Here is a 15,155-nt window from a genome sequence, read left to right on the forward strand (position 1 = left end):
CTGACTGAACTCAAAGACTACTCTTGGTCTTGACTCAGCGTGTGCAACGCCACAAGAGATTGACCAGTATAATATTTTTTTCCCATTTTCTCATGTCCTCTATCACTGGGGTTCAGTTCCACGGGCGTTGGGAACCCTAGGTACCTCACATATTTTGTGTGAGCCTAGGTGAACATTGGCAGGATATCATAACATAAATTGTTACACAGAATGCCCACTTATCTCACAACAATCTTTCCCTCCAACCCATCTTTAATCTTTTAATTTTCAACAATCTAATGAATAAACAGGAACTTCTGAACCGCATTTCTAAAACAACTCTCATAATAAATACTCTGGAAAGTTCAAAACTCCTGCTCATCTCAGTTCTGGATGTCTCACTCCTTTGCATCGCTAATTCCTCCAGCAGTGATGGCGAATGTGGCTTCATTCTCTGGTAACTCTGGGCTGAGAGCAAAGGAAAAAAATCTTTGATGTTAAAGACAAGGCACCTTTTATTACATAGATTTTACAGCACAGAATCAGGCCATTAATAGAATGGTTACAGCACAAAAGGATGCCATTTAGCCCATCGAGCCAATGCCAGCTCTCTGCAAGAGCAATCTTGCTAGTACCACTCACCGCCCTTTTCCCGTAGCACTGCAAATTTTTTTCCCTTCAAGTACTTATCCAATTTCCTTTTGAAAGCCATGATTGAATCTGCCTCCACCACTCTTTCAGGCAGTGCATTCCAGATCATAACCACTTGCTGCATAAAAATGTTTTTCCTCATGTCGCCTTTGGTTCTTTTGCCAATCGCCTTAGATCTGTGTACTAAGGTTCCAAACCGTACCACCAATGGGAACAGTTTCCTTCTATCTACTCTGTCTGGACCCTTCATGATTTTGAACACCTCTATCAAATCTCCTCCCAACCTTCTCTGCCCTAAGAACAACCCCAGCTTTTCCAGTCTATCCACGTAACTGAAGTCCCTTATCCTAGAACTATTCTAGTAAATTCTTTCTGCATCCTTTCTAAGGTCGTCACATCTTTCCTAAAGTGCGGTGCCCAGAATTGGTCACAATATTCCAGTTGTGGCTGAACCAGTGTTTTATAAAGGTTCATCATAACCTCCTTGCTTTTGTACTCTATGCCTCTATTTATAAAGCCCAGGATCCCGTATGCTTTAACCACATCCTCAACCTGCCCTGCCACCTTTAACGACCTGTGCACATATACCACAGGTCACTATTCCTGAACCGTCTTTTAGAATTGTACCTGTTAGTTTATATTGCCTCTCCTCGTTCTTCCTAGCAAAATGTATCACTTTGCACTTCTCTGCGTTAAATTTCATCTGCCACGTGTCCACCCATTCCACCGGCCTGTATGTCCTCTTGAAGTCTATCACCATCCTCCTCATTGTTCATTACACTTCCAAGTTTTGTGTCATCTGCAAATTTTGAAATTGTGCCGTATTGTCAAACTTGTGCCTGGATGAGTGCAGCTCCAACAAGACTCAAGAAGCTCAACACCATCCAGGACAAAGCAGCCCGCTTGAGTGGCACCCCATCCACCACCCTAAACATTCACTCCCTTCACCACCGGCGCACTGTGGCTGCAGTGTGTACCATCCATAGGATGCACTGCAGCAACTCGCCTAGGCTTCTTCGACAGCACCTCCCAAACCCGCGACCTCTACCACCTAGAAGGACAAGGGCAACAGGCACATGGGAACAACACCACCTGCACGTTCCCCTCCAAGTCACACACCAACCCGACTTGGAAATATATCGCCGTTCCTTCATCGTCGCTGGGTCAAAATCCTGGAACTCCCTTCCTAACAGCGCTGTGGGAGAACCTTCACCACACGGACTGCAGCGGTTCAAGAAGGTGGCTCACCACCACCTTCTCAAGGGCAATTAGGGATGGGCAATAAATGCTGGCCTTGCCAGCGATGCCCACATCCCATGAACGAATAAAAAAAAATACCCAAATCATTAATATACATCAAGAAAAGCAGTGGACCTGGTACCGACCCCTGCGAAACACCACTGTATACCTTCCTCCAGTCCGAAAAACAACCAGTCACCACGACTCTCTGTTTCCTGTCTTAGCCAATTTCATATCCATGCTGCCATCGCCCCTTTTATTCCATGGGCTTCAACTTTGCTGACAAGCCTATTTATCAAAAGCCTTCTGGAAGCCCATATATACATCAACCACATTGTCCTCATCAGCCCTCTCTGTTACTTCATCAAAAAACTCAATCAAATTAGTTAAACACAATTTGCCAATAACAAATCCGTGCTGGCTTTCCTTTACTAATCCACACTTGTCCAAGTGACTATAAACTTTGTCCCAGATTATCGTTTCTAAAAGTTTACCCACTACCGAGGTTAAACTGACTGGCCTGTAGTTGCTGGGTTTATCCTTGCATCTTTTTTTGAACAAGGGTGTAACATTTGCAATTCTCCAGTCCTAAGGATGATTGGAAGATTATGGCCAGTACCTCCGCAATTCCAACTTTACTTCCCTCAGCAACCTAGGATGCATCTCATCCGGACCTGGTGACATATCTACTTTAAGTACAGCTAGCCTTTCTAGTACCTCCTCTTTATCAATTATTAGCCCATCCAGTATCTCAACTACCTCCTCTTTTACTGTGACCAAGTGGTCTGTGCCAGTGTTTATGTTCCACATGAACTTCCTACCACCCCTCTTCATCTAACCCTAACTGCTAACCTTCTATTCCTTTCTCCCTCATGCACTTATTTAGCTTCCCCTTAAAGGCTATTATCTATGCTATTAATCTCAACTACTCCTTGTGATAGCAAGTTCCACATTCTGACCACTCTTTGGGTAAAGAAGTTTCTCCTGAATTCTTTATTAGATTTATCGGTGACTATCTTATATTTATGGCCCCTAGTTTTGGACTCCCCCACAAGTGGAAACATCTTCTCTACGTCTATCCTATCAAATCCCTTCATAATTTTAAAGACCGTTATTCAGTCACCCCTCAGCCTTCTCTTTTCTTGAGAAAAGAGTCCCAGCCTGTTCAGTCTTTCCTGGTAGTTATAAACTCTCAGTTCTGGTATCATCCTTGTAGCTCTTTTTTGCACCTTCTCCAGTGCCTCTATATCCTTTTTGTAATATGGAGACCAGAACTGTGCACAGTACTGGAAGTATGGTTGAACCAAGTTTCTATACAAGTTTAACATAGCTTCCCTGTTTTTCAATTCTATTCCTGTAGAAATGTACCCCAGTGCTTTGTTTGCATTTTTATGGCCTTGTTAACTTGTGTCGCTACTTTTAATGATTTGTGAATGTGTACCTCATGATCCTTTGCTCCCCATTCAGACTCTTATTTTCTAAAGAAGTATGTGGCCTCATTATTCCTCCTACCAAAATGCTTTTGCGATTTACATGTCCATTCTACAAGTTTATTAATGTCTTCTTGTATTTTGTTGTAGTCTTCCTCAGCATTAACTGTATCCTCCAATTTGGTGTCATCCGCAAAATTATTGAGCGCTCCTTCCGGCATTGTTGTGCTTGTTCCGGAATTGCAGGTGTATAATTGGATTTTAAATTTCGTATGTAGCCTCACAACCCCCCGTCTAAAGAATACTGCAATACATTTCACACTGAGCTGCAGAACTGTAGCTATAACTCCCACTGTCTTAAGGAAGTCAGTGAGTGAAGATCAAACACTCGGATGGAGGTGCGGTAGAAAGGGGGTTGGAGGGGAAGAAGGGGGATAGGAAGCTTGGGGGGGGGGGGTGGAATGGGAGGCTAGTGGGGCGTGGGGGGAATAGGAGGCTGGGAGGGCAGGTGGTTGGAGCCGGGGGCATCGGCAAGCTCTAGTTAGATGTGGGGTCAGGAGGAGCACTTCTGCTCCTCCAGGCTCCACATTCAAATAAGTAAGAAAAATTTACCTTGTGGGTCACAGGCGGTCCCAAGATCTGGCTTTACCAAGTGCAGCTGGGGCAAACCAGTCTTGGTGGGCGCCTCGAACAGGTGTTAGGCCCTTTACAAATGTAAATAAGGGACCTAAACCTAACGCCTGCTTCAGGAGTGGGTAAAGGACGCCTTTTTATCCTTTCCCAAAATGCCAGGCGGCGCTCTTAAAGATCGTAAATGGGAGCACGCTTCTGCCCGCCATAATGGGGGCTTAGCAGGCTGAAAAAACGGGCGCAATGTGACCGAATTTATAGGGCTTTATTTTTTCAAATAATTAATTTCCTTTTGAAAGAATTTCCAGACTCTGCTTCAACAATGGTTTGTGACAGATTATTCAGTGTTCCTACTGTGCTCTTTTTAAAAAAACATTTTCTAGCCTGTGCTTTAATTCTGTTTGTGATTATGTTAAATTGGTATCCTTGTCAACCAGTGGAATCAATTTATCACGAATTAACTTATCATAACACATTGTAATCCTGAATGCCGCTATCAGGTCATCAAGTTAAATTAACAACAAAGTGGCATTACTCGGCTTTAAATCCAGGAACCTTGAAATTCCACTCCCTGGGGGATGGAATTGTGGCAGAGTTTGGCATGAGTGGGGCTACAATTTGGGGTGGAATTCAGATCCACTGGCTTTCTTCCCCATTTACACTGCCCAAGACATCCCGATCGAGTGTGGGTGGTTCCTCTGCCTGGCCCGTTCATGTCAAGCCAGCATTTTGAGAGTGTGTCTGCTGACAGCAGGCATAGGTTCAATTCTGAACCAAAGTAGAAAAGGAAAACGGCAATCAATCCCAAAAGAATCAGCTGCCATGGAGATAAGCGCTGTCAGTGCTGCTGCCTCTGTGGGGTAAATGCCCCCACTGTGGCACGACAGGTGTAGCCACCTGGCCCTGTTATTTAAATGATCCCGTTCCTAGGATATAGGACGAGGTCACTGCCGAATGAAGATGGCAGGTAGAAGTTCTGCCCCGCTGCACTTACAGCGCCATGGGATTGCTGGGCTCGGGTGCCCTGATTAGGTGGTTTAGTGAACTCTGCACTAAGTGCAGTCTTGATTTTGGGAGGGGCACTAATGACATTGGAGTCATACTTTTCTTCTCTTGAAGAGAAATCAAGAAAATGCCAATTAAAGCAACATTTTCCCACTATCATGTTTATGTTACCATGACACATTCACATAACAGGTGAAAGGCTCTATTAAATCTGAAGGCAGGGTCAATATGTGGAAAACAGATGAGCTTGTTGGGTCAATGGCCTTTTTCTGATCCTAACATTTCTTCTGTCCTCACTAATTCTTTATAAAGAGCATGTTTTTGAATGAACCACATTATTAGTGCAGAATAGATTATTATTACAGCAGGTAATTTAAAATGGTGCAACTTCCCACAAATGTTTGCACTCACTGCATGTAGCATTATTTGCTGCCCAAGTTTTGCAAATCTACATACTCTCAGAGACCGTGATAGTTATAGTTTCAGGGTATATCTGAGTGATGATAAATAATTTCACCTACTTACAACCAAATCTCTCAACTGTATATGGTTGAGAGTGTGTCTGCTGACAGCAGATATTACACAGTGTGCTGAGAGTTCGGTACGTGTGGGAGTTAGGTGAAGTGGGGGAAGGAGGTGCTGCTTTGCCTTGCTTTTCCTGCAGAGCGGTAGTGGACCTGAGAGCGGTGAGCGGCGGGAGAGAGTGAGACCAGAGCGGGGATATAAACAGTGTGGAGAGAGCGAGACCAGAGCTTACTCTGAGAGCGAGACTCTGAGACCAGCGGCAGTTCGGGGTGACGTCACCAGTCAGAAAGTGATGCGGCACAGGGGAGGCAGCTGATTGGTGAGTAGGTTCAGGTGAGTATTTCTACCATTTTACTGTAAGTAAAGTAATAAGAAAGGGAAGATCTGCAGGTTTTATAGCAGATAGTGTTTTTTTTTTTAGTGAACCTAGGTCCCTGGTAGAGTTAACATTTTCTAATTTCAACGTAATTTAAAAGGGGTAACTCAGCTAAGGCAAGTCATGGCAGCAGACCTCGCACCCGTGATATGCTCCTCCTGCAAGATGTGGGAAGTCATGGACACTACCAGTGTCCCTGCCGACCATGTGTGCGGGAAGTGTGTCCACCTGCAGCTACTGACCGATCGTATCTCGGAGCTCGAGCTGCGGGTGGACTCACTGTGGAGCATCCGCGATGCAGAGAAACTCGTGGATAGCACGTTTAGCGAGTTGGTCACACCGCAGGTAAAGGCAGTACAGGCAGGAAGTGAATGGGTGACCACCAGGAAGAGTAAGAGATGCAGGCAGGTAGTGCAGGGGTCCCCTGTGTCCATCCCCCTCTCAAACAGATATGCCACTTTGGATGCTGTTGGGGGGGATGACTTATCAGGGGAAGGCAGCAGCAGCCAACTTCCTGGCACCACGGGTAGCTCTGCTGCACAGGCTGGGAGGAAAAAGAGTGGCAGAGCTATAGTGATAGGGGACTCAATTGTAAGGGGAATAGACAGGCGTTTCTGCGGCCGCAACCGAGACTCCAGGATGGTGTGTTGCCTCCCTGGTGCAAGGATCAAGGATGTCTCGGAGCGGCTACAGAACATTTTGGAGGGGGAGGGCGAACAGCCAGCTGTCGTGGTGCACATAGGCACCAACGATATAGGTAAAAAAGGGGATGAGGTCCTAAAAGCAGAATATAGGGAGTTAGGAGGTAAATTAAAAAATAGGACCTCAAAGGTAGTAATCTCAGGATTGCTGCCAGTGCCACGTGCTAGTCAGAGTAGAAATAGGAGGATATTTCAAATGAATACGTGGCTAGAGGAATGGTGCAAGGGGGAGGGATTCAAATTCCTGGGACACTGGAAACGGTTCTGGGGGAGGTGGGACCAGTACAAACCGGACGGTCTGCACCTGGGCAGGGCCGGGACCGCTGTCCTAGGAGGAGTGTTTGCTAGTGCTGTTGGGGAGGGTTTAAACTAAAGTGGCAGGGGGTTGGGAACCTGAGCAGGGAGAGAGAGGAAAGCGTAACAGGAAGGGACAGAAGGTATGGAGTAATAGGTAAAGTGTTAAAAAAGGAAAAAGCAGGAACTAAGCGTCACAAAACAGATTTGAAAGTTCTTTATCTGAATGCACGTAGCATTCGTAATAAAATGGACGAGTTAACGGCACAAATAACTACGTATGGGTATGATCTTGTGGCCATTACAGAAACATGGCTGCAGGGTGACAACGACTGGGAATTAAATATGCCAGGGTATTTAACAATCAGGAAGGACAGGCAGGAAGGAAGGGGAGGTGGGGTGGCTATGTTAATAAAGGAAGGAATCACTGTAATACAGAGAAATGATATTGGGACAAAGCATCAAGATAATGAAACAGTTTGGGTGGAGATAAGGAATAATAAGGGAAAAAAAACATTAGTGGGCGTAGTATATAGGCCTCCTAATAGTTGCAACTCTGCTGGAAGAAGTATTAATCAGGAGATAGTCGGGGCATGTAATAAGGGAACAGCCATAATTATGGGGGATTTTAATTATCATATTAACTGGACAAATCAAATTGGGCAGAGCAGCCTTGAGGACGAGTTCATTGAGTGCATCAGGGATGGATTTCTTGAGCAGTATGTAACTGATCCTACAAGGGGGCAGGCAACCTTGGACCTGGTCCTGTGTAATGAGTCAGGATTAATTAATAATGTCCTAGTTAAGGATCCCCTTGGAACGAGCGACCACAACATGGTTGAATTCCATATCCAATTAGAGGGTGAGAAGGTTGATTCTCAAACAAGCGTACTGAGCTTGAATAAAGGAGACTATGATGGTATGAGAGCGGAATTGATTAAAGTGGACTGGGAAAATAGATTAAAGGGTAAGACGGTACATGAGCAGTGGTGTTCATTTAGGGAGTTATTTTACAACTTTCAAAATAAATATATTCCACTGAGGAAAAAAGGGTGTAAAAGAAATGACAGCCACCCGTGGCTAAGTAAAGAAATCAAGGATAGTATCCGACTAAAAACAAGGACATATAAGGTAGCCAAACTTAGTGGGAGGATAGAAGATTGGGAATTCTTCAAAAGACAGCAAAAAGTAACTAAAGGATTGATTAAGAAAGGGAAGTTAGATTATGAAAAGAAATTAGCAAAAAATATAAAAACAGATAGCAAGAGTTTCTATAGTTATATAAAAAGAAAAAGGGTGGCTAAGGCAAACGTAGGTCCCTTAGAGGATGAGACCGGGAAATTAATGGTGGGAAACATGGAGATGGCAAAAATGCTGAACAAATATTTTGTTTCAGTCTTTACAGTAGAGGACACTAAGAATATCCCAACACTGGACAAACAGGGGACTCTCGGGGGGGAGGAGCTAAATACGATTAAAATCACTCAAGAGATGGTACTCAGTAAAATAATGGGACTCAAGGCGGATAAATCCCCTGGACCTGATGGCTTCCATCCTAGGGTCTTGAGGGAAGTGGCAGTAGGGATTGTGGATGCTTTGGTGATAGTTTTCCAAAATTCCCTGGACTCAGGAGAGGTCCCGGCAGATTGGAAAACTGCTAATGTAACACCGTTATTTAAAAAGGGTAGTAGGCAGAAGGCTGGAAATTATAGGCCAGTTAGCTTAACATCTGTGGTGGGTAAAATTTTGGAGTCTATTATTAAGGAGACAGTAACGGAACATTTAGATAAGCATAATTTAATAGGACAAAGTCAGCATGGCTTTATGAAGGGGAAGTCATGTCTGACAAATTTGCTTGAGTTCTTCGAGGATATAACGTATAGGGTGGATAAAGGGGAACCAGTGGACGTAGTGTATTTAGACTTCCAGAAGGCATTCGACAAGGTGCCACATAAAAGATTATTACTTAAGATAAAAAATCACGGGATTGGGGGTAATATTCTGGCATGGGTGGAGGATTGGTTATCAAACAGGAAGCAGAGAGTTGGGATAAATGGTTCATTTTCGGACTGGCAACCAGTAACCAGTGGTGTTCCACAGGGGTCGGTGCTGGGTCCCCAACTCTTTACAATCTATATTAACGATTTGGAGGAGGGGACCGAGTGCAACATATCAAAATTTGCAGATGATACAAAGATGGGAGGGAAAGTAGAGAGTGAGGAGGACATAAAAAACCTGCAAGGGGATATAGACAGGCTGGGTGAGTGGGCGGAGACTTGGCAGATGCAATATAATATTGGAAAATGTGAGGTTATGCACTTTGGCAGGAAAAATCAGAGAGCAAGTTATTTTCTTAATGGCGAGAGACTGGAAAGTACTGCAGTACAAAGGGATCTGGGGGTCCTAGTGCAAGAAAATCAAAAAGTTGGTATGCAGGTGCAGCAGGTGATCAAGAAAGCCAACGGAATGTTGGCTTTTATTGCTAGGGGGATAGAATATAAAAACAAGGAGGTATTGCTGCAGTTATATAAGGTATTGGTGAGACCGCACCTGGAATACTGCATACAGTTTTGGTCTCCACACTTAAGAAAAGACATACTTGCTCTCGAGGCAGTACAAAGAAGGTTCACTCGGTTAATCCCGGGGATGAGGGGGCGGACATATGAGGAGAGGTTGAGTAGATTGGGACTCTACTCATTGGAGTTCAGAAGAATGAGAGGCGATCTTATTGAAACATATAAGATTGTGAAGGGTCTTGATCGGGTGGATGCAGTAAGGATGTTCCCAAAGATGGGTGAAACTAGAACTAGGGGGCATAATCTTAGAATAAGGGGCTGCTCTTTCAAAACTGAGATGAGGAGAAACTTCTTCACTCAGAGGGTGGTCGGTCTGTGGAATTTGCTGCCCCAGGAAGCTGTGGAAGCTACATCATTAGATAAATTTAAAACAGAAATAGACAGTTTCCTAGAAGTAAAGGGAATTAGGGGTTATGGGGAGCGGGCAGGAAATTGGACATGAAGCTGAGTTCGGATCGGTCAATGCCCTGTGGGTGGCGGAGAGGGCCCAGGGGCTATGTGGCCGGGTCCTGCTCCGACTTCTTGTGTTCTTTAGATTTGTGGTTGGGATCAGATCAGCCATGATCTTATTGAATGGCGGAGCAGGCTCGAGGGGCCGATTGGCCTACTCCTGCTCCAATTTCTTATGTTCTTATGTTCTTATATATGTAGTGAATATGAAGCTTGTAGTGGGCTGTACATGCACCGAGTGTTCTTGGTGAAAAGTCACTTTACCTATCATAGATTTTTGCAATGCGCAGTTCACCCCGCCCTTTCCGCAGGCTAATCCTCGTAGTAGATGCATGAGCCAGAATGTGACCACCAATCGGTTTTTTTGGATCTGCCTGGAAACTTGACAAGACATCAAAGAACAAAATCAATTAGAACAGGAGATAAAACACTGTTGTGTAACCAAGCTGTGAAACCACCACAAAATGTGAGCTAGTGAATGCAACAAACATGGACACAATCTCCACTGCTGCTGGTGCTCAGTGCCACACTCCTGCAAGTTTTTAATCAGTATCCATTGCAATAGGTTGAAGTATTGTTACTGTCAAAACATTTGTAAAACTGGAAAACAGTATAAAGATTTAGAATCTTAAGATTGCTGATTACAGGTCAAGATTTCCTCATTCTTTGAGTGAAGTTCAATCTCCACAAATAGAAAATCGCTCCACCTGCAAGGGTAAAATCAGTAAAAGCCACTTGCCCTCAGATGAACTACCCTAGTTCTGTTAACTCCGTCTAACTTGGAGGTTGATCCTTAAATGTCAAAGGCTAATAACCATGACAGTTGCTGAACTATCAGCTTTTTGAGGCTTTGTCTGCTTTGCTGTAGTTACTCAGTTTTTTTTTTAGGATGGATTATATGGTGAAGTATAAAATGTTGATAGCTATAAAAGTGTAACAACTTTTTTTTATGTACAGAAAGCATAGTTTAAGCCATAATACCAAGCCATGTTTGGTTAGAAACAGAGGCAAGTGGTTTGGCGGAAGGGAGCTTTATATGGAGGATGATGTTCTTTGAGAGAATGAGAGTCTATCTATGGTAAGTAACCTACCATGTTTTGTTCTACCTCATAATAGGAGCACGAGTAGGCCATACGGCCCCTCAAGCCATTCCCATATCCCTTGATGCCTTTACTATCTAGAAATCTATCGATCTCTGTTTTGAATGTACTCAATGATTGAGCCTCCACAGCCCTCTGGGGTAGAGAATTCCAAAGATTCACCACCCCGAGTGACGAAATTTCTCCTCTCAGTCCGAAACAGCCTACCCCTTATTCTGAGACCGTGACCCTTGGTTCGAGACTCCCCAGCCAGGGGAAACATCCTCCCTGCATCTACCCTGTCGAGCCTTGTAAGAATTTTATATGTTTCAATGAGATCACCTCTCATTCTTCTGAACTCTAGAGAATACAAGTCTAGTATACTCAATCTCTCCTCATACGACAATCCCGCTATCCCAGGAATCAGTCTGGTGAATCTTCATTGCACTACCTCTATGGCAAGTATATCTTTTCTTAGGTAAGGAGACCAAAATTGTTCACAATACTCCAGGTGCGGTCTCACCAAGGCCCTATATAATTGCGGTAAGACATCTTTACTCCTGTACTAAAATCCTCTTGAAATAAAGGCCAACATACCATTTGCCTTCCTAATTGCTTGCTGCACCTGCATGTTAGCTTTCAGTGACTTATGTACAAGGACACCCAGGTCCCTTTGAACATCAACATTTTCCAATCTCTCACCATTTAAAAAATACTCTGCATTTCTGTTTTTCCACATTATATTCCATAGGAATATAGAAAATAGGAACAGGAGTAGGCCATTCGGCCTTTCGAGCCTGCTCCGCCATTCGATATGATCATGGCTGATCCTCTATCTCAATATCATATTCCCGCTCTCTCCCAATACCCTTTGATGCCTTTTGTGTCTAGAAATCGATCCAGCTCCTTCTTAAATATATTCAGTGACTTCGCCTCCACAGCCTTCTGTGGTAGAGAATTCCACAGGTTCACCATCCTCTGAGTGAAGAAATTTCTGCTCAAGACCGTCCTAAATGTCCTACCCTGTATCTTGCGACTGTGACCCCTCGTTCTGGACCCCCCCAGCCAGGGGAAACATCCTCCCTGCATCCAGTTTGTCTAGCCCTGTCAGAATTTTATAGGTTTCAATGAGATCCCCTTTCATTCTTCTAAACTCGAGTGAATACAGGCCGAGTCGACCCAATCTCTCCTCATACGACAGTCCTGCCATCCCAGGAATCAGTCTGGTGAACCTTCGCTGCACTCCCTCTGTGGCAAGTATATCCTTTCTTAGGTAAGGAGACCAAAACTGCACACAATACTGCAGGGTGTGGTCTCACCATGGCTCTTTATAACTGCAGTAAGACATCCTTGCTCCTGTACTCAAATCCTCTTGCAATGAAGGCCAACATACCATTTGCCTTCCTAACTACTTGCTGCACCTGCATGTTTCCTTTCAGTGACTGGTGTACAAGGACACCCAGGTCCCTTTGTACATCAACATTTCCCAATCTATCACCATTTAAATAATACGCTGCCTTTCTGTTTTTCCTTCTGAAGTGGATAACTCCACATTTATCCACGTTATACTGCATCTGCTATGTATTTGCCCACTCACTCAACTTGTCTAAATCGCCTTGAAGCCTCTTTGCATCCTCCTCACAACTCACGATCCCACCTAGTTTTGTGTCGTCAACAAACTTGGAAATATTACATTTGGTTCCCTCATCCAAATCATTGATATATATTGTGAATAGCTGGAGCCCAAGCACTAATCCTTGCGGTACCCAAGTCACTGCCTGCCACCCCGAAAAAGACCCATTTATTCCTACTCTCTGTTTCCTGTCTGTTAACCAATTTTCAATCCATGCCAGTATATTAACACCAATCCCATGTGCTTTAATTTTGCACACTAACCTTTTATGTCGGACTTTATCAAAGGCCTTCTGAAAATCCAAATAAACCACATCCACTGGTTCTCCCTTATCTATTTTACCAAGTTACATCCTCAAAAAACTCCAGGTTTGTCAAACATGATTTCCCTTTCATAAATCCATGTTGACTTTGTCTAATCCCGTTGATATTTACTAAGTGTCCTTTTATCACATCCTTTATAATGGACTCTAGCATTTTCCCTACTACTGATGTTAGGCTAACCGGTCTGTAGTTCCCTGTTTTCTCTCTCCCTCCTTTTTTAAATAGTGGGGTTACATTTGCCAATCTGCAGGAACTGTTCCATAATCTCTAGAATTTTGGAAGATGACAAACTAATACATCCACTATTTCCATGGCTACCTCTTTTAGTACTCTGGGATGCAGATTATCAGGCCCTGGGGACTGATCAGTTTTCAGTCCCATTAACTTCTCCAGCACTTTTTTTTTACTGATACTAATTTCCTTTAATTCCTCCTTCTCACTATTCCCATGGTTCCCTAGCATTTCTGGGAAGTTATGTGTCCTCTTCCATGAAGACAGAACCAAAGTATTTGTTTAATTGCTCTGCCATTTCCTTGTTCCCCATTATAAATTCTTCCGTTTCTGACATTAGTCTTCACTAATCTTTTTCTTTTTACATACTTGTAGAAGCTTTTACAGTTCACTTTTATGTTCCTTGCAAGTTTAGTCTCATACTCTATTTTTCCCCTCTTAATCAATCTCTTGATCCTTTTTTGCTGAATTCTAAACTGCTCCCAATCCTCAGGCTTGCTACTTTTTCTGGCAACTTTATATGACTCCTCTTTGGATCTAATACTATCCTTAATTTCTTTTGTTAGCCATGGTTGGGCCGCTTTTGCTTTTGTGTTTTTGCGCCAGAAAGGAATATATAATTGTTCCAATTCATGCATTCGTTCCTTAAATGTTAGCCATTGCCTATCCACCGTCATGCCTTTTAATGAAGCGTCCCAATCTATCATAGCCAACTCAGTCCTCATACCTTCGTAGTTTCCTTTGTTTAGATTTAGGATCCTAGTTTCGGATTCCATCTGCCATGTTCTTGCCCACTCACATAACCTGTCCATATCCCCTTGAAGTCTCTTTGCATCCTCCTCACAACTCACATTCTCACCTAGTTTTGTGTCATCAGCAAACTTGGAAATATTACATTTGGTCCCCTCATCCAAATCATTGATATAGATTGTGAATAGCTGAGGCCCAAGCACCGATCCCTGCGATACCCCACATACAAATAGGAAATACATCAGGGTAGGACAAACTACCAGAAGATGTCTTCAGGTCAGCTTAAAGGGTCACCCCACCAAAGTGCCTGTTCTCTTCAGCAGACAAATCCAGGCAATAATGCTTTAACACAGCATGCAGAGTGCTCCAGGTGGCATTTATAGATAGCTTTTAGATGCGCATGCAAAAAAAAATAATCCTTATGGTTTGTGCATAGCCAGCAAGTGACACAAGTAGATATACTCTCCAGGTTAATCTGTAACCTCTATAGTAATGGATTTCCTTAAAGTTTTGATTGCATATGTAAAAATCAACTACGTGGATGGTACAGGTCTACGTTCTGTCCACATAATAAGCTAATGCTCTGGCCCTAGCGACCAATCAATCCCAACATGAGTTTCTACGATTACATGTAGCTGCTTTGCCTGCATGTTACATCTTTCATCATTTTCATTGATGCTAAAGCTTCAACTACATGTCAAACGCAATGTCAAACTAGTAACTGTCTATAAGCTTGTTACATATTTAAGAAATTCTGCTGACATTGCCTTTTCCATAATTAAAACTTGAATACTTTAACTGCTTGATTTTTCATATATTATTAAGTTTAAAAAAAAATTGTACATGACTATAAGAAACTTGCAATTTTCCTTCCTAAAACAGGGACAAATCAAGCTTATTTGCCACCACTATGGTGCATTTATTTCTAAAAAAAAAAGGAGTGTTTACATTGGAAGTATTGCCCCCGAAAGCAACATTCTCCTTCAAATAATCAGCTAAATTTAGTCATTCAGAAAATAGGGACACTTATTAGACACTGTTGGGCACTTTAATAGTGGCCCAATATTTGAAAGAAATCAATACCCAAAGTATTAGCATAGACTCATCGAAAGGATACAGCACGGAAGGAGGCCATTTGGCCCATCGGGTCTTTGCCGGCTCGATGCAAGAGCAATCCAGCAAGTCCCACTCCCCGCCCTATCCCCATAGCCCTGCAAATTTTTTCCTGGCAGCTCAATGTTCCAGGGTACAGATGCTATAGGAAAGATAGAGCAGGAGGTAAG

At 43.4% G+C, this 15,155-nt stretch overlaps 1 protein-coding gene across 1 annotated transcript in view; it reads right to left on the minus strand.

Annotated features, from left to right (window-relative positions):
• Nucleotides 1–357: 357 nt before the first annotated feature.
• Nucleotides 358–15,155, minus strand: part of dmc1 (DNA meiotic recombinase 1) — an 85,348-nt gene continuing 70,550 nt past the window's right edge. The window contains exons 12-13 of the mRNA XM_067974225.1: nucleotides 10,121–10,237; nucleotides 358–447 (exon numbers count right to left, since the gene is read on the minus strand). Of these exons, the coding sequence (XP_067830326.1) occupies nucleotides 378–447; nucleotides 10,121–10,237 (187 nt within the window). The 3' untranslated portion in view covers nucleotides 358–377. The remainder of the gene's footprint in view (nucleotides 448–10,120; nucleotides 10,238–15,155) is intronic.

Source organism: Heptranchias perlo, chromosome 40 (genome assembly GCF_035084215.1).
Source record: "Heptranchias perlo isolate sHepPer1 chromosome 40, sHepPer1.hap1, whole genome shotgun sequence".
Classification (NCBI taxonomy): domain Eukaryota; kingdom Metazoa; phylum Chordata; class Chondrichthyes; order Hexanchiformes; family Hexanchidae; genus Heptranchias; species Heptranchias perlo.